The sequence below is a fragment of the Eublepharis macularius genome, chromosome 10 (assembly GCF_028583425.1).
Source record: "Eublepharis macularius isolate TG4126 chromosome 10, MPM_Emac_v1.0, whole genome shotgun sequence".
NCBI classification, from domain to species: domain Eukaryota; kingdom Metazoa; phylum Chordata; class Lepidosauria; order Squamata; family Eublepharidae; genus Eublepharis; species Eublepharis macularius.
In genome coordinates this window covers 26,408,338-26,427,518 of record NC_072799.1, presented here as the reverse complement: position 1 = coordinate 26,427,518, position 19,181 = coordinate 26,408,338, and the positions used below count along the sequence as shown (strand labels likewise).

General features: G+C 44.1%; 1 protein-coding gene across 3 annotated transcripts in view; it reads left to right on the top strand.

The window, feature by feature from the left end:
• Positions 1–19,181, top strand: part of TSPAN5 (tetraspanin 5) — a 78,640-nt gene that overhangs the window by 44,952 nt on the left and 14,507 nt on the right. For 2 of the 3 annotated variants that reach the window (XM_054990564.1, XM_054990563.1), the window contains exon 2: positions 5,882–5,932. In XM_054990564.1, the coding sequence (XP_054846539.1) occupies positions 5,882–5,932 (51 nt within the window). Of the gene's footprint in view, positions 1–3,621; positions 3,649–5,881; positions 5,933–19,181 lie in introns of those variants that run through there. The other variant, XM_054990565.1, reaches the window with a different exon arrangement.

Here is a 19,181-nt window from a genome sequence, read left to right as displayed (position 1 = left end):
ATTGCCTACTCTGGGTGTCACTGCTGTGCTTGGAAGCGGTCCTACTGGACAAGTTCTGGACAAGGGCTTCCCCAAGAACCTGGATCCAGGCCTGATGCTGCTTCTTGTTCCGGTGCAGGCAGCCATGGGTTCGAAGTGCCATATCGCCATGTTTCTCCATTCATTACACTTTCCTCACACACTAGTATAGATAAATGAGTCCTAGGCATACATTGGTAAAGCTGCACGTTAGCTGTGTTGTACTCACAACCCTGAAAATGAGTGCAATTTAAAGCAAGGACTGAAGACATCACTACCTTGGGGTTTTTATGTTTTAAGGTCTGTTTTATCTGTAGTTGATTTGAACTTTCCATTTGGAGCATCAGACAAAACTGAAGAATGATTCATCCAATAGATTTTGTGTTCTGGCTTTGTGTGTGTGTGTGTGTGTGTGTGTCCGTGTGCAAGTGAGAGAGAGACTGACTGCTGTCTTTTTATGTAGGTAGAAGCAGAGCAGGACTGAATCATGCCTTTCTTTTTCTCTACTTTGAAAGGACATTGAGCAATGCAAGGATAATTGCTGTTAAACTGGATTTGAATATTTTATCTACAATACCATGCCTAAAATGACACCAGAGAATAGACTTAACATCTGGAAACTCAATGAATGCTTTTGTGATACAAATTCAGTCAGGTGGGATCTAATCACTCGTCCCGTCTTCCTTGGCTAATATATGGGAAAAGGCTTCCCCGCTGGTAGCCATTCAAGGACAAAGGAACAGACAGCAGGCCAGCCACGTACTTCCCAAGTAATACGGTGTGCACCTGTATATTTTATGAATGCATCTTACGCTGTCAACAATTTGCTTTCCCAGTAGTGGTCATCTGTGATTAGCTCTTCTGCAAAGGAATAACAGGCTTGCTCCCATTAAGAATGGAAGGGTGAAACCACAGAAGCGTGCGACACCTTACAGACCAATAAATCTATTGCAGCACAAGCTTTTTTCAGTCCGATGTCCTAAGTGGGTAAATGTTGGTACATCTTGAGCTCAGGAAGAAGAAAATTTGTCATAGAATTAGGGCAGCAGGCCAAGCATAGGTTGAAGGAATGCAGCCAGGAGCGTGACTCCTTGTGTCCCAGTGGCAGCTGGTGATGAAGAGCCATAGGAAGGGAAGGCAGCGGATCTTGATTCCCTTTCATTGATTTGTCCTGTGCTGTGTTGCTGCTAGTGGAATTTTTGTGACTAATGGAAGAGGTAAACAGTGTTGTCTCTCTCTTTTGTCACTGGAAGAAATGTTCTGAGAACAAATTAACCAGAAGGCATAATGAGCATTCTGAAATTTCTCCCAATAACCCTTTTTTCCCTGTAGAGGAATGATCTTGTTCCTTGGAGATAAGGCTGTTGTTCTTTCGCCCCTCTCTAGGTGGTCATAACTCTCACAGTGAGATGGGGAAATGTTTACAGAAGTGGCTCTGAAAATTGATTTTCAGAGTATAAGCTACACGTTTCCAGAGTGTTGCATGTAGTTCACTATTAGATTTGAACAGAAGTACAGTGGCGCCTTGAAGGTGAGCGAAATGTATTTGACCATGACAGTGTAAATCCATGAGATCAATTTATATACAAAACAAAAAATAATGAGATGGGGGCAGTCTTGAACTACAGGGGTAGTTCAAAACAAGATCCAATCCAAATGGTAAGCAGCTCATTCAGAGCGGGTGTGATACACTCCAAAGTGTTGTTACGTGGGGAAAATATAAAATCCAGTTCATGATGAAATTAGAATTTTTTCTTTATTGTTACATTCTGAACAAAGGTCTTAAGCAAAAGCAATCTAGTTACAAATATACAAAGCAGTGAAGATTAAAACAAAATATTACAGATTAAAATCACTCTCTATAACGGTTAAAGAAATTACAAGTGCTAAAAAGCAGATAAGCAGATGCAACAGGAAGTTACAAAGTATTGCTGAACTAATTATCTTATTAAAAGTAGGCTATGCAAGATACTGCCACGTTTTAGTGAATTAGGAAACCAAGTTATGTCCTACAGGGCGCATTGTCATTTGTTTATGAATTCTAACTCAGCAATTTTTTATTGGATTCTCCATTTGAAGTTCCTTTGTAAGAGAACATTAACTTTTTGATCAGCAGCATAATGCCAAGGTCAGTAAATTAAAATGTTTCCCTGCTAGTTTCTCAATATTGTGGTTTTTAATGCTAGGTCCGTATTCTCTTGTATAGCACATGACCTGTTTGTCTCCACAGAAATGTGGTTAGTGCAGATAGAAACTTGGTGAAGCTTTTAGCGCAGGTTCTTGCTTTTTAGTGAGAAGAAAAGTGGTGATGCGGGGGGGGGGGGGGGGTTGGAGTACATGCCTTAATTAAAATCTCTCTTTTCTCAGTATGTTTACTGAGCAATTTCCATCTATATATATTCTAAGGAAAGGCAACTGAATCACAAGGATTTAATAAAACTTGATTAGGCAACCGTTGTAAAATTAGAAAAAATAATTCATAATAATTAAATAAGTACGGAACTGTTTCTTGGCTGTTCTTTAGAGGCTTTAATTTCATATTGACTGTATAGCATAGGCTTAAATGTCAGCCATAGTCATCAAACCATGTTCAGGGGCGGTAACTCTCTGAATGCCAAAGCTGGGTGGTAACAACAAGACCATGCCAATACGGCTTCTGGGGTATCTGGTTCACTGCTGTGTGAAATGGCCCATTGGCCAAATGGCCCATCCAGCACATCTGCTCTTTTGTTCTCACCGAATACTGCTGTTCCTGATTTGCACCACTTCCCATTTTTAGAAAGTTCTGAATTTATATCTGACTAGTAATTGATTCCACAATTTGGCTGCTATATATTAACTGTGCTGTGTTTTTGTTACATGAACATGCCAATTACCAAAGAATAGGTGTCAAGTTTGGTGAACATAAACCTAGCATGTGTCAGCTATTGCTCAAGCCACATCTCAGCCACAGAGTATCTTATTTCATTTGTGTGATGTTTGGATATCTGCTTGTCTGCACGTAACAGTGCTCTCATGCTGGAAGTATACCTTGTGCCCATCCTACATTAGCCCTCTACAGACAACATTTCACACATTGAAAACAATGGGCACAAAGAGGGGACTGGACATTAGTACAGTGGTCCCACTCCCTTCTTACATGTAATCTCTGGCTCAGAGGCATGGAGTCTATGTGCATATGTGCTGTCCCCACAATTTGGACCATTAAAAAAGCGGTGTTCCTAAATATGGAGATGGAGCCTAGGTGCTCACACTTCATATGCATGTGGATTCCATGAACAAGATCATGGTTAGCCTACTCCTCCCCTCGGCACATTCATTCCAAGGTGTATAATGTTGCCAGTGGATGATTATGGGTGTAGGTGAGCAATAACTGTTACAATGAGACTTAATTTTGATTGCCAGGTGTTTAGCATTACAGCTTCGGAGTAGGTGAAAATCTCTTCTGTCTAGAGAGACTTTTGTCTGGGAAGACTTTGTGTTTTTTGGACCTGGGGGCAGGGGTGGTGAGATAAGGTCCAATAAGTTCAGAAGTCTTTCTGTTCCCCTTGAATGTGCTTTATTTACTTTCCACAAACAAACAAGGCAGGCATCTCTGTCCGGTCAGGCCTTAGCAGAACTATATGCTGGGTAAGATTTGTTCATTTTGTAGACCTTGCAGTCATTCTCAGTTTTATGGGGAAATCTTTGACACCAAATTTACTAGTGCTTTGTGATTCAAGAATAGGAAGCACACCTTTCTCTCCCTGGGTGTCTGCTTCTTCATATTTTCTTGATTCTTAATCACCTCAGAGGTAGAGCCTAGTCATAGTTCAGCTAGCAGTCTCATAGTGGAGCTCTGTGTGTGTGTGTGTGTGTGTGTTAGAGGAAAAAGCATGTTTCCAGTGCACCTTCCTTTTACTACTCTCTTGTCATACCATGGAGAGTTCTTTAAGGCTTTGGTCCGGCATACCTACAGGACTGCCTCCCTCCCTATGTTCCTCCACGGCAGCTTCGCTCATCTGAACAGGGTCTCATGCAGGTACCAGGCCGCACACAGGTGAAAGCAGCAGCCCGTACACAGGCTTTCTCTGTGGTGGCCCCTATCCTGTGGAATGACCTGCCTGAGAAAGTCAGAAGAGCCCCCACTCTCCTGGCTTTCTGTAAACGATGCAAAACCAAACTATTCAAAAAGGCTTTTTACTCAAATGGGAGGGCTGCATTGTAGGGATGGGGTCTCAGATGCTTCACTAACGAGTTGGGGATCATAGACTTGATCACCATTTTTGCCTTATATATTATCTGCTGCTGTAAATATGTACTCCTATGTACAACCAGCGCTCCATGTTGTCTAATGTTAGTCCTAGAATTGATTGTTTTGCTTCAGTATTTTCTACTATGTCTTAGATCCTTGCTAATGCTGTGTCTTTAAACTTGTATATGTTTACCTTCTGGTATTGTATGGAAATGTACTTGATACTGATTGTATTAACCTCATACTATGTAATCCGCCTTGAGTCTCAGTGAGAAAGGAGGACTATAAATTATGTAAATAAAAAAAATATGGGCATACATAGGAAAAAAAACAACTAAAGCAGATGTCATTTGCTCAATTTTAAAGCAGCTTCTGTTTTTCTCACCAGTGACATATACATCTGTGTATATTTCTTTTCAAGTCTTTTTGGCCATTACTGAACTCTGAAACAATGTTCTGAGTGTTGGCCTTGTGGAAATGTAGTCTGTTAATGGATATAGTAACTTCAGTGAAATGTACGCTAAACATTACGTCAGAGTTTGAAGGCACAGCTTAAGTGCAGTGGAGAAATTTGAGCTTCTGGCAAGGGTCCTGGAAAAGTTCATGACCCTGGGATTTGGCAAGCTTTCAGGATCCTACCTGGGCCAACTTGTTTGAGGAGAATTACATGGAGAAGAGAGAGTTTTCTTTCCCATAAACTTTTTCTAGTGGTGCTCTCGTGGGTGACAGCTTTTCGGTTAAGTTATTCAAGAATGAGTAGCATGCTTTTTTAAAAAAAGTATATTGTTACTAATTTAATAAATATCCAATAAAAATATTGAATTTCTATAAACCTCTTTTCAGGAAATCCCTGACAGTTTGAGCAAAACGAATGCTTGCTGTAATTAAATTGTCAAACCTTGCATAAAAATATAGCTTTGCAGTTGGTTGTGGTTGTGACCTGCAGCTATATACGTTAATGGAAAGCCCCCCAAATGCAAAGGGGGCTTTAGTTTTCATGGCTGGTAGTAGGGTTAAATAAACTTGGTATCAGTGGCTAAAAACATTTTGTTTTTCTTCACTGCATGATTCAGTTGCATCTCTTCCCAGTGTGGATGGGGTATAGCACATGGGCAGCCTTGATTGCTTTTCGTACATTATACATGTTAGATGTATCATTTTGCAGTTAATATTTCATTGGTTCCCAGTTTTTTTGAATGCAAAAATGTACACATTCCAAATTTTAGAGGACCAGCAATACTACCCAATAACCTAAACAGTTGGGAAATCAAGAACATCCTGTTGGCGCTGAATAAAATGTTGCCTCCTAAAATTACCTTTTTAATGGTTAACAATATAACAATCAAAATGGCCTTTTTAACAATTTAACAGAATTTTGAATCCAGCTTGGTTTATCTGCTGCATCCCCTCAACTCCTTTGTGAGTTTTTCATTTGGGCTTAGTCAGCTTTTTCTTATGTCTGGCTAAAGTTAGCATGAACTTTCAAATAGGTAGCCAAGTGAGAAGCATTGTTGCAGCCACACAGCTTCTGGATCCTATATTTAGATGAGAAGAGCAGATAAGACCTGGTAGACACAAAAAGTTCTTGAAGAATGGCTGTTCTTATCCCCCTTTTTCTTTCTCTTTCAGTTTCTGGGCATAGCATTTCTTGGAATTGGACTATGGGCCTGGAATGAAAAAGTAAGTAGAATCCAACAAGCTGCTGAACCAATTAAGATCTGAAACCAACTCTCTCTTCTCTCATTTTGCTCAAAATGAGTGATGTGGAAATAGTGCCTTACCTAGCAGGCAGGGTTGCCAACTCCAGCTTGGGAAATAAGTACTGGCACTTACATCGGTCTCTTGTTAAATAACATCTGTTGGAATAGTTGTGAGGCATGAGCAATGAAGACCTTGGCAGCAGAAAAAGGGGACAGTTCAACTTTGAGTTCTCTAGCAAGAAGCACAGAAATTTTTTCCATTAATTAAAAAAAAGTATACAGTGCCTGTCTAGGGCTATATAAACGTATATAACACCTCTCTCTGAAACACTGTATACAGAGGGTTGTCAACTGTTGACTTGGGAAATTCCTGGAGATTTGGGGGTAGGACCTGAGGAGGGTGGGCTTTGGGGAGGACAAAGTCTTCATCAGGGTATAATGTTATAGAATCCTCCCTGTAAAGCAGCCATTTTCTCCAGGGAAACTGATCTCTGTAGGCTGGAGATGAGTTATAATTGCAGGGGATTTCCAAGCCCCACCTGAATGCTGGCAGCTCTAGGTCCCCAACCTCTTAGTGCCTGTGAACACATTTGGAATTTGGACACAGGATGGCGGGTACTGTCACAAAACGTCTGCCATGGAAAGTGAAGCCAGACACAAAATGACAACATCATTTGTCTGTAGGGATCTTTTAAAAGTAGCAGGTGGATAACTGACTCCTTGAGTGGCTGAGGAAAGGTGTCTTGAATTTGTGACTGATTTATTATGGACATCAAAGACTTATTTATGTGGTCCTTACGTGATGGTAGTGGCCAGGATAGGCAAGGGTCTGCACAAGCGGTAGCCTTCATAGATCCCACGATCTGCTGATGTTCGCATAGAAGCCGTACAGCAATTCAGGACTAGGGCTTTTTTTCAGCCAGAATGCCATGGAATGGCATTCCAGCACCTCTAGAAAATGTTCATGTGGCTGGTGACCATTAAACTTTAAAATCCCCCCCTTGCTCCAGCTGACTAAAGCCAGTCAGCTGGGGGAGGGGGGGAGTTTAGATCGGCCCCCCCATGCTGCTTGCGAGCGGCACAGAGGACAATTTAAACTTTAAAATCTCCCCCCTCCTTTTCTCCCGCTGACTGGTGCCAGTCAGCTGGAGCAAGGGGGGAGTTTAAATCATCAGCAGCATGGATGGCAATTTAAACTCCCCTCCTTGCAGGAGCGCTCCCAGGGGTAGCTGAACCCTGCGCGATTATGTCACTTCCTGGACATGACGTCATTGTGCAGTCCCGGGAGCACGTGTGCACTTTGCACATGCACATGTGGTACCTGGGGCACCACCTCCTGCCAGGAGTTGCCCCGTGTGCTGCCAACCCACTGAGTTCCACCTCTTTTCCCAGAAAAAAAAGCCCTGAACCTTTTCCCCTTTAATTTACACCTTACAATATGACCACACCTCACTGAGTAGCTGTAAGTCTACCTGTGATGGACTAGAATGATTCCCAGTTCAAAATAAAGCAGTTAAGCATTTTTAGAATGCCATTCTCCATTTTCTTAGCAGTGAAGTAAGCCTGATCCTCTTGGCTATTTAACTTTTCTGTTCTTTTATGACGTGAGTGAGTGTGTGTGTGTGTGTAGGATTTTTTGGGAGGTAGCACTTTTAAAGATACCTTTAATCTCTGTCCCAAGCTCAATTGCAAATGAGGTTTCTGGCAAAAGTACAATTTAAAGTAGGTCTTTATAAATACTTGGATCAGTCTCTGGTTGAAATGTGTGTATCTAGTTAATTTTAATAGCTAGAAAGTGAACATTTTACTTTCTTCCCTGTAGTCCAAAAGTAGAATTTTGTGTGGTATTGTATGGTTCAAAAAAGCTAGATGGAAAAAGAGTAGGAACAGCCCTTTAAGGTTGCGTTTTTGCCAACTAGAGGGATTTACTACAGCTGTCCTTCTTGAGTTGTTTAGTGTCTTGACATGGCTCGAGAAGAGAAGATTCAAGTAAAACAACAAAAAAAAATGAGAGAGTAAATAACGTATGTAGCCCTGTGAGTTTCTCTGCAGGCATTAGGGGAGGCAATAGAAGTTGCCTGTCAAACAGTTAAAAGAACAGGCTTGACAGCCAGTCAGCTAGGTCTAAAGAGAAGCTGAAAAATTAGCACCCTAAATGGTGAATCTGAAAAGAGATTTGTGAGAAACATAGAGGCAATCGGCCCAGGAGGCACAATGAACCAGACAGGACTATTTTTTCCCAATAGAATGTTTGCATTTTTCATTTCAGTTTTCCTCAGACTGTGAGGAGGTTTTGCCAGGAGTGAGGACAGAATACTCCTCCCTGTTGCATGAAAATGGTCAATGAACAGTTTCTGGGAAATGAAGGCTTAATACTAGCTACTAAAGCTACTAGCACCGCTTGTAGCTTTAAAGATGTAAAGCTGAAGAAAAACTAAGCAGCTGATAACATAGTGTGCTGCTTTCTCTGAAACATCACTAGGCATAATATTATCAACTGAAGTGATGGGAGATCAATTGTATTATGAGGTATTTATCTGTGTTAAGACATACATTGTCAAAACAGTCTCATGTGCTAGATGTGTAATTTCTCAAGTTCTTAAATAAAAGCTGCAGTTTGATGTCATTTTGTACCTCTAGTTGCATGCTTGACATCTGCATGTAGACCTGTCAATCTTCCCCTTCCTCTCTTTTGCAGCAGCAGATGTGCTCACCACACCAGTGATGATAGGAGGCTCTCCCTTGCAATTCTGAAACATTTTGCTGCTTCTGTTGTCAGGAAGGCAATTCGCTGCTGCTCTTTGCAGACGCGGAGTACTCATAAGTTATTAGCCATACTCACAAATAGCTCTCTTGGTGAAAGAGGCTCAAAAGTCAGATTCACATCTAATACTGGTTGCTAATAGCTTCAAGTGGGTAGCCGTATTGGTCTGTAGTAGAAGAGCAAGATTCAGGGCCAGTAGTTGAACTGAATCTTGGTTGCTAATAGATTACGCTTTACGAAATGCTTCCATTAAATGCTTGTATTTCTGTTTCTAAGCCTGCTGGATCAAGAGGCTTGCCTTTGCAGCTGTCCCTGAAACTGTCTGTGCTTTCAGCAACTTTAGCCAACCTCCAGGTGGGGTTTGGAGATCTCCTGGAATTACAACTAATCTACAGATTACAGAGCTCAGCTCTGAAGAAAATGGCTTCTTTGGAGTGTGGACTCTGTGGTATTATACCCTGCTGAGATCACTCCCCTCCCTAAACCCTACCCTCAATGGCCTTTCCCCAAATCAAAAATTGAGAGTTGGAGCCAAGGAACCTGGCAAAGGGCAACAGAGATGTCAACAAGAAACACCAAAAAGACTCGAGTCCTGGCATACAGAATGAGCCCTAGACAAAACATAGAGCCAGTGGGGAGGAGCAAAACTGGCTCATTGGAGCACCAAGGGAAGAATTCCTTCAAGTATGTGAGCCCCAGGACACGGAAGGCTTTAAAAGTAAACATCAGCGCCTTGAATTGAATCTCAAAGCAAAGAGGCAGCCAGTGAAGTATAAGAGTAATACGGTCCTGACAGCTGATTTTGCTGAATTTCAGATGAACAGCTGCTGTTTCTCCCAGCCAGTATATTCAATTATGTCCGAAAGAACATCATGGGCAGCAGGAGGAATTTGCTTTGCCTGCAACCAACTCAGAAGTGAGCACTGGCCAGTAATCCTTTCTGGTGCTGGGTGTGAAAAGTAACACCTCCCAGAAAAATACATGGGTGACAGAATGCTTGATGGCTTTTGGAGTCAAAATCCCATGCATTCATGGGTTAATGAATGTTTTTGCTAGCTATGGGTGGTGGGTAATCATAGCAAGATTTTTGTCTTGCTATGATTTTGAGACTCAGGAGCACTTGTATACTTGGTGTTGGAAGGGTGGTTCATAGCAACTTTTTCATTAAAAAAATACATGAGGAAAGTGTAGCTGGTTCTACAGTCAGTTCCCTTGCCTTGTGTGGCAGTGTAGGGACCCAACTCATGGTTAGGGGGACAGGAGTGCACTGGGGTATCGGCCCTCCATGGGAGGAGCTGTGAAACAGGTTGGGACCCTCCTGAGGAGACTGGGGCAAGTTCCCCTCCCAGCCCATAAAGTGGGCTGGGCCAATGCACAAAGCGGTTGGGCAGGAAGGTTTGGCCGTCAGAATAACAAGCACCTGGTGGGGATCGAGCAGTGAGCTGTGGGGGCGGGGGCTGGATCAAGGACTTAAGAGCAGCACACCTGGGAGGTAGAAGGAAGCCTGGAGGGGCTCCGCACACAAGAGGACACAGGCTACGAGGCTGCAATGAGCCCTGACTTGGGTCAGAACTGGGCAAAGAGCCTAGCTCAGAGGGCTGCGTGCCAGAAAGGGTGAGGACAACCGTTTCCAGATGTCCTGCAAGAGCAAGGAGAGGGAGTCAGTGAAGGAAGTGGTGCTAGGCTTGGGCATCGTTACTGCTGTTTCCACAAGCGTCTGGGAGAGCTTTGACACTGCTGTGTCTGTGGTTAAATAAACTTTGTTACCTGGCACGCTCACTCCTTGCCTCTTTTCTAAGGGTCACCTGAGCAGCATGGAATCCCGGTGCTGCCTTTGCCTAGGGAAGGCGGGACCTCGCTGACACTTGCTTCTGAACTCACTTTCACTTTTTTATCCTTCCTGTTCTGTTTATATAGGGATACATCTGTGAGGAGCTCTCCCAGCTTTATCCTTCCAACAATCCTGTAGCTTAAGTTAGATTGAAATGCAGTGACTTGCCCAAGGCCACCATGTAAGCTTTGAGGCTAAGTGGGGATTGGAAGGGCGCTCTGTGCTAGACCTTGCTGGCAGAATGTATTTTTTGCTCTTTAGACAACAGAAGTATACCAGCTGTGGGGTGCCGGAGTGATTCTTTGTTTTGAAATGGTAAATGGTATCCCGAGACCTCATCAGTGCAAGCTCCATTGATTGAGAGCAGTGTGAAAGGTTGCATTTTAACTGTCAATGGGGACCGAGAGTGAGAGCGAATGCTGCCTATTAAAAACCAACATGTCATCATAATTCGATTTCTTTTCAGACTCTGCATATATTTATTAATTAGGGTTCACTGGTTGTACATACGCTTGGGAAACTCTCTCTGGAAGAGAGAGCTACCACTCCAGAGGGCTGCATTTTGAGCTTTCTTCTGCAGACTCCCCCCCCCCCGCCCCCCCGGAAGAATTGTTTTCGGCTTGAAATGAGTCCTGAAGTTTCCTCGAATTTCAGTAAAAATCATAGGGAAGGGACAAGCTGTGTACCTCTGTGAGAACTTCAAGGAAACCGAACTTTGTAGCTGGAACTGGGGAGAGCAATCCCCACTAGTCAGGAATTTCTACCAACTGATTGTGAACCTTTTAAACTCCATTTTCACCAATTCCCCTGAGGTCTAATGTTGGCGTTTGCTATCTGTTGTCACATGACCTTAAGAGTGTTGGGGGCCCATGGTTTAATGTGGGCCCTAAGGCATGTTTCGTTAAACTTCCCTCAAGCTTTCTAAAACATGACAGTCCTTTCTTTCTCAGTCCCTCAGATCTACTATCTTTGGATAGTAGACCTGAGACCATACCACCCTGAACATACCTACGGCCATACCACCCTGAACACGCCCGATCTCATCTGATCTCTAGTGTCTTTGGAAAGGGTACATTTAAACTTTCATGTGTGGCATTCTTGACAATCCCTTCCAATTCCTGTGTGCTATGGAATCTGTGCACCTAACTTATTCAGTCTTTTCTCTCAATATTTATAAAAATAAGCTTGTATTTTTGTACCTGTTTCACTTTTCTACTAGAGGTGTGCTTGCTCACTCTGCTTGCCTGCTCCTGTGCTGGCGATATTTAGCAGTCGTTTGAATACCAATGAGCTGTTTTTCCTGCCAAAAGTGTTGCTGTCATCAAAGATGAAGCAACAGCAAGAGCAATCATTCCTTTGGGGTAAACGGTAGCCAAAATTCGATTAATAACAAAATCGAACCATCGTGGGGACCTAAAGCAGCTTGCTTTGCTGGCCTCCATTTTATCCTCACAACCCCCCAGTGACGTGGCCGGTGCAGGAACTGAATGCAGCTCTTCTTGGTCCTAGTCTGGCGCTGGACCACACTGGCCCTGACAGCTCAGGGAGTTTCTTTGTTTTGTAAAGATACTTTCCATCCTCCCTGTCTGTGTCTGTGCTGCCTGCTGTTCCCTGCTTCTTATGAGTAAACCTTTGTTTTCATTGAGGGAGGTTCTGGGGCTAATTTGTTCCAGGATGTTCCAGTCCATTTCTGGTATTGCAAGTCCCACCATCGTCCTGAAGCTGGTGGACAGTTACGTCTTCCCCAAATGGAGCACTTTCTTTGCAAAGAGCAGGGAGGGGGTGGGGCTTGTCCCAGTAAATTGGACCAGGGATGTCCCAACTCCTTTCATTCTTGGCAGTGCGGCCAAAATCCTCAAGTTGTTGGCCAATTTTGAAACTCCTGCCTTCATTTTCTGGCGAGTTATGCGTGCCATGGATGAACAGATGGAGACTTGTATTGTTGTAGATTCATTTGTATACATTATGTTCCAAGATCAACAGAAACAGATCTCTAAAATGGAGGACTTGTGGAGGAGGAATCCATTCTAAAAAATCATTTCAAATGTTCAGGCCGCTTTACATCTGTACCTTTGTTTTGGTGACCCAGTGATCACACAAAGTGGCAGGATGGAAATTCAGGCAGTGCTTTTTAAAGTGCAGCATACCTTCCAGATGTGCCTCAGCTGTACACCAGGATGAAACCGCAGAGCAAAGCTGGTTTGAGCAAACATGGAGTGTGGGGAAACTGCAAAAGGAAACTGGATAGGCAACAAAGTTATGTGTAAGCTTGAAAATAATCCGTTGCAGTTGTGAGCCCAAACTAGAGCAAAAAGCGACCTGGAAGTTACCAATGATGTAGCCGTATGAGTATTTCTTTTTCTTAGTATATAGCTTACATTGCAATCTTAGACATACCCTTTTTAAGACCATTGATGAGTTTAGAAGGATACAAGTGGGGGACCCACAAGGACTTGGGGGAGAGAATCTCATTTTCCCCTCCCCACTATTTTCTCTTTCCTTTCCGTGAAAGCTGCCATTCCCTCCCTTGTTTCCCTGATTCCTTCTTTCCCACCTACCCACCAACCTACGTTTGTCTGCCAACTTATCTTTATTTTTCCCTCCCTCCCTCCCTCCGGCAGCCTCTCCTCTGAAAACATCTGGGCCCAGTTGAATGGTGGAGAACCTGCAAGGATTTGTGGGGAGCACCTTCCTTTCACTTGTATCCCCTTTTTTGCACTGCTTTCCCTATTTCTTTTTCTTTTATGGTCTTTCATCTTCAGCAGTTTTTGGTATTTTTTTACTTTCTCCACAATAGGAACCCAAAGCAGCTTACATCTCCTCTCCTCCAGTTTATACTCACAACAACCCTGTTAAACTAGGCTAAACTAGGGTTGCCAACTCCAGGTTAAGAAATTCCTGTAGATTTATGGGTGGATTCTTAGGAGGACAAGGCTTGGGGAGGGGAGGGTATAATGCCATAGAGTCCATCCTCCAAAGCAGACAATTTTCTGTATAAGAATGTTGTTTGGAGACAGTTGTAATTTCAGGAAATCTCCAGACACTGGTGAAGGTCACAGCAATGTAGGGATGCAAACCTGGGTCTTCCAGATTGTAGTATAAAATTAACCACTACATAACACTTGCTTTTATGGAGTGGCTGCAGTTGAACAGTAGCCAAGGTAAGTCATATTAGTAGCAAGTCACCTGGAGTTTCTGCTGGCCCTGGCCCTGGTGAGTCCTTCAAAGGCCAAAATAGCCCTGGAAAGAGTCTCGTCATCTCCCCCTACCTTTTATTGACAGAAACCATGGCTTGAAGGCTGACAACGCTGTTTAATTTGCCTAGTGATGGCCACCGAGGGCATTCATTTCTTAAAGCTACAGCCCTATTATTTTGGGTTTTTTAACCCACCAATGTATTTTTTTTTTAATTTCAGATTTTTCTGCAAACCTGAGGCATTTTTTCAGGTTTTTAGAAAGATCAGTCTGTTTGTGGCTCCAGTCTCCAGATTTCATTATGCATAGATATGGCCATGCTGAGATTTAAATGTTATTGATAATTCTGTTCAGAATTGCACTGATGAGTAAGTGCTTTAATTAGGCAAATTCCCCTTTGTAAGGACAGACAGAAATTCTGAACTTTACCTGAAAGAATGCTTTGCGGACACGGTCCTTGTGGAGGTGAAGGGGGCTACCATGACAACGAGATTATAGGAAACACACATGCCCTGGTGGCTGCTCAGTGTCGCCTCTTGATATCTTGGTAGTTTTTATTGTAGCTGATGGAGCCAAATGAAATTTTCCCAGCTTCTTGTCCAAATGTATTCAAGATACCCTCTAAGTCTGGTTAATATGCTATTTTGCTATCTTAATTTTCAGTATGGGCTGGGTGCAGGATCAGCTCTTTTTTTCACCAATTTAAGATACAACTGTGTAGAATCAGCGTGGAGGTCCTGTGCAAATAACGAGGCTTTCCATCTGTTGTTGTGTTACTCCTCCCTCCCCCATTTCCTGGGGTGCCCTCCCCCTTCACCTCCTGTAACCACTTTTAATAGAGACTGACTGGGGGGGGTGCATGTGGAGGTTGCAGAGGTCCCCTCCAGGTATCTTGTGTTGTAACTTATGTGAAGGGTGGAGGAATACTGCCAACTGCTGAGCTGGAAATCAGCCAGAGAACACATGTGCACATTTCTCCCCTCTTGAGGGAGAATGCAGCATATCCCTGGGATAAAGCCAAAGCAAGGCAAGAGGGGGAAGATGTTGACTACATACGTCTACAGAAACCCCCTCCCCCAACTGCTAGGACTTGGCAAACAAATTATACTAACTTTGTGAATCTGCATACAGTGCAATAGAAACTCAATTTGGAAGAAACGGAACATTAGTGCTAAGAAAACAGTAATGTTTGACTATATATTGTTGTATCAAAACTGAATGGGAGTGCTGGAAGTTATGTCCAGCTGCTAAGCTGCTCCACGCCTGAAATCCCATTAAAATTCACGTATTTGGCAGGCATGCACAACAGCAGGAAGTTTTATGGTTGCTCTTGAAGTAGGGAAAACAGCCAGGACAAAGCCACGCTTCCACTCCCAGCATTACTGCTCTCTCACACTGAAGAATACTCAAATAGTATTGGGGGGGGGTTGCTTTCACGTTTTCCCCTTCCCCCCCCAACAGTTGTGTTGAATTGAACAATGAACAGGTACGGAGTGCTGTGATTTTTGCCACATCTTGTACCCATGTTCTTAGAATTCAGAATCTGGGCTTCCGCTGCACCAGCAGCAGTGTCTCAATGAGCACAGCAGATGCAGTTTTCCTAGAGATGAGTTCATCCATTCTGCTTTGGCTTCGTTGGCTGGCCTCTCTCTTCCCTTTCCTCTGGGTTGGCTTAAAGGCTTAGCAAGTACTGGAGGGAGCACTGAGAAGCTGCGGAAGGCCCAAAGCTTCTTTTAAAGAAACAACAGGAGACAGAAGATTCCTGGGGCTCTTCATGTCTGACAGAGCTCAGAATCGTGTGCCGATCTGGGCAACGCTTTGGGACCAGAAGTTGGACAACCTGGTGCTGCTGATGTTTTGCGCTGACAATGAAACATGAGGCGTCTGTAGTCTGCTGCAGTGCAGCACTACAAAATGGCCTGAGTTTCATGGTGGAGGGTAAATTGTATGACCCAGAGCTAAGTACGGGTTATTACTAAACTTGTTGGCAGATCTGTAACAATCATTGTTTGTTTCCACATTAACTGCACAGTCTCTTTTAACAGACAATCCAGAAGATGATTTTGTTTATTTTATTTAACTTCATTTATGTTATGTCCCTTTCCTCAGGTTTTAGAGGGGGAGAAACCAGAAAGTTAGAAAAATAGAGAGGCCAAGGCATCTGTTACACCTTACTGCCCTGAACTATCCTTTGATGAGTAGATTGCTAATCTCAGGATTTCCTCTTTGTGTCAGCCTTCTCTTCCTCCCTTTGTCACACAACTATCTCTTCTCTCCGTCTTGCACCATGGAAGCAGGGGTTGTTCTGCAATCCATGTACATCCTAATACTGGATATGTAGATAGGAATCATCTCTTCTCTTTCCTATCATAGTATGGCGTTCCTATAATAAAGAACTCTTACTTCTTTTCTAAACCTAAGCTAAGTGCTGATGTGGGGATATGAGGGACTGCCTTGCAGTGGTTTGTCTCTTTTCTCCACGGTTGGGGACAGAGGGTGGCGCTTGGTGAGAGGTTATCAGCATGCCAGTCATTGGTGTGCGGTGTCCCCCAGGGGGTGGTACTTTCCCCTTTGTTGTTCAATCTGTATATGTGCCCTCTCGCCCAGCTGGTACGGAGTTTTGGACTGGGTTGTCACAAGTATGCGGATGACACCCAGTTGTATCTGTTGATGGGCGGATGGCCTGGCTCTCCCCCTGAATCCCTAATTAAAGTTTTGGAGGCCGTGTCTGGATGGGTGAAGCAGAGTAGACTGAAGTTTAATCCCATTAAGACAGAGGTCCTGTACTTGGGCCATGGGGTGTCGGAGGGGGGGATCCAGCTTCTGGCCTTTGATGGGGCACCACTTGTGCCCGTTCCATTGGTCAGGAGTCTTGGTGTGACGCTGGACGCCTCCATATCAATGGAGGCCCAGGTCATGGCAGTTGCCCAGTTTACTTTTTCCCACCTTCGGCAGGCCAGGCAGCTTGCCCTCTATCTTTCAACCCATGACCTAAAGAGAGTGATTCATGCAACGGTCATCTCCAGATTGGACTACTGTATGCAGGGCTTCCCATGAGTCTGACCCGGAAATAGCAGCAGGTCCAGAATGCTGCTGCACGTGTCCTGGTTGGTATGCCATACAGGGCACACACAACTCCAACCTTGCAGCAGCTGCACTGGCTCCCCCTGGAATTCCGGATCAGGTTCAAGGTGTTGGTTTTAACCTATAAAGCCCTAAACGGACTGGGACCAGCAAATCTGAGGGACCGCCTCTCCCTGTATATGCCCCGGAGGGTGCTGAGATCAGCAGGTAAACACCAGCTGGTGGTCCCTGGCCGCAGGGAGGCTTGACTGGCCTCGACCAGGGCCAGGGCTTTTTCGGTCCTGGCCCTGATCTGGTGGAACTCTGTCGGAAGACACCCGCGCCCGCCAAGATCTTTCATCTTTTCGGCGGGCATGCAAAACAGAGATGTTCTGCCAGACATATGGTTGAGGCCAACATTAAATCCATCAATGAACCTCCCTGCTGAGCTCCTACCTGAGAGGGGGAGCTATCTGACCATCTGCCCCCCCACCACGCATGAGCAGCCATAAGATATTGATCCAGTCCTCCGCCCTTTTTATATATGGTGAGCAGGTGGACTTCTTGATATATTTGTGTTTGGAACCTGTGATTTTACTGTATTTTACTGTATTTCTTTCTTTTTACTTCTTATCGTAACCTGCTTTGAGCCCATTTGGGGAGGCCGGGCAATAAATCAAATAAATAATAATAATAAAATAAGTGTAAGTTTATTCTCTCTGACACACACTCATACCAGCCAGCAAGCTCCGAAACACCCCTCACATTTTCTCTGCAATTGATGCTACTCTGCTATCCTCCTCCTACTTTATGGAGGCCCAGTTTTAAAAAATAATTTATGCCCTACCTTTTTCCCCAGTGGGGACCCCAAGCAGCTTACATCATTCCCCTCTCCTCCACTTTTTGGCAACTTTTTCATTCGGGTGTTTTCCTGTTTGTCCTCCCTTCTGTTTCTCTGCTGTGATTCCTAGCAGGGTTTTTTTTTTTTATAATGCAGTTGCAGCTCCAGGTTGCCCAGTCTGTGCTGTTCAGTCCCTATTGCGATTTCTCAGATTATTGTGCCGTTTACATTTCCCCCCTTTTGCTTCCAGCTCAGTTTAATTCTTGTTCTCTCTCAGCTGGCCATGACATTCTTGAAGCACTTGCTCATTATCGGTTCTTGGTAAGGGGGAGGGAGAATAAGTACTACATTTCACCTTGTAGCCATAGCCGTTGCTCATTTTTACATTGATAGCGCAGTATACAAAAATACAATTAAAGGCAAAGGTCTTTCCGTTTTAGTTACCTGGTTTCTGAAAGTCCTTGATCAGGCTGTTTCAGCGAGCTCAAAATATGGCTGAGAAATATTCCCTAGGCTACTCCTAGCCTGTAGCAGCTCCCAGGACATTTTCTTTTCTATTCGCATTCTCCTGCGAGAATCAGAAAGAAGTAAAACTAAATTTCCTGTGAGAGGACTGCAGTTGAATTGGGAAAATATCCTGGAATGGTCAAAAGGTCTCCTTGTTAATGTAGAACATGCTTATCCTAATAGGGATACTCTGCATGTCAAGCAATTACATAGAGCCAAGAAAGATGTCAGTGGCTACTTGATACAGCACAGGGATAATCTGCCAGGAATTGGAAATTCCTCTAGAGTCTTTTCAAGGCGCTCGGTGTTAATCAACAACAGCGAATTTCTCAGGAAAGGGGGGCGGGGAGTAAGGTTCTTTTCTTATGACTACATTCAAGCCATGCTGCTAAGCCATACTGCTAAGCTGCAGGCGGACTCCCATGCAGAGTTTGTGGCACTTCTTGATAAGGATGATCGTTGTATCATGCTGCTCCAGCCTAAGTCATTAGCTGTATCTGGGTAGAAGACCTGGGCCGATTCCAGATGGCCAGAAATTGCGGTTTTTCTGCGGAAATAATCGCTTACTGGCCACGCGTTCACTTTCGTCTCCATCCGCTTTGTCTCGCAGCGTGTCATGCCGTCCCGCTTCCGGATGTTCGCACGGCCAACTGAGGTACCCGGGATTGGTTGTTTCCTCCCCATCACAGTTGACGTTGGGGGCCTTCATTGGTTCGCATTTCGTTTTTTTTAAAAAAATTTTTTTACGTGTTTTGTGCAAACGCGCAGGTATGCGAATACGCAGCGTCGACGTTTGTGCGCTTTTGTGCATTTGTGCACATTTGCGCAGTTCGATGTGCGCAAACGTGCAACTGCGCAAATGGCGCCCTGTTTTAAAAAAAAAATTAAGGGAATATTGTTGCCGGTCAGCTGGCAAAGGAAGGGGGGAAAGGGGAGGGCCTCTCCGTGGCGACGAAGCGTCCAGAAGTGTGCAAACCCGCAATACCGCGTTCACACCGTCCGCTTATAGAGCGCAACCGAGCGCCATG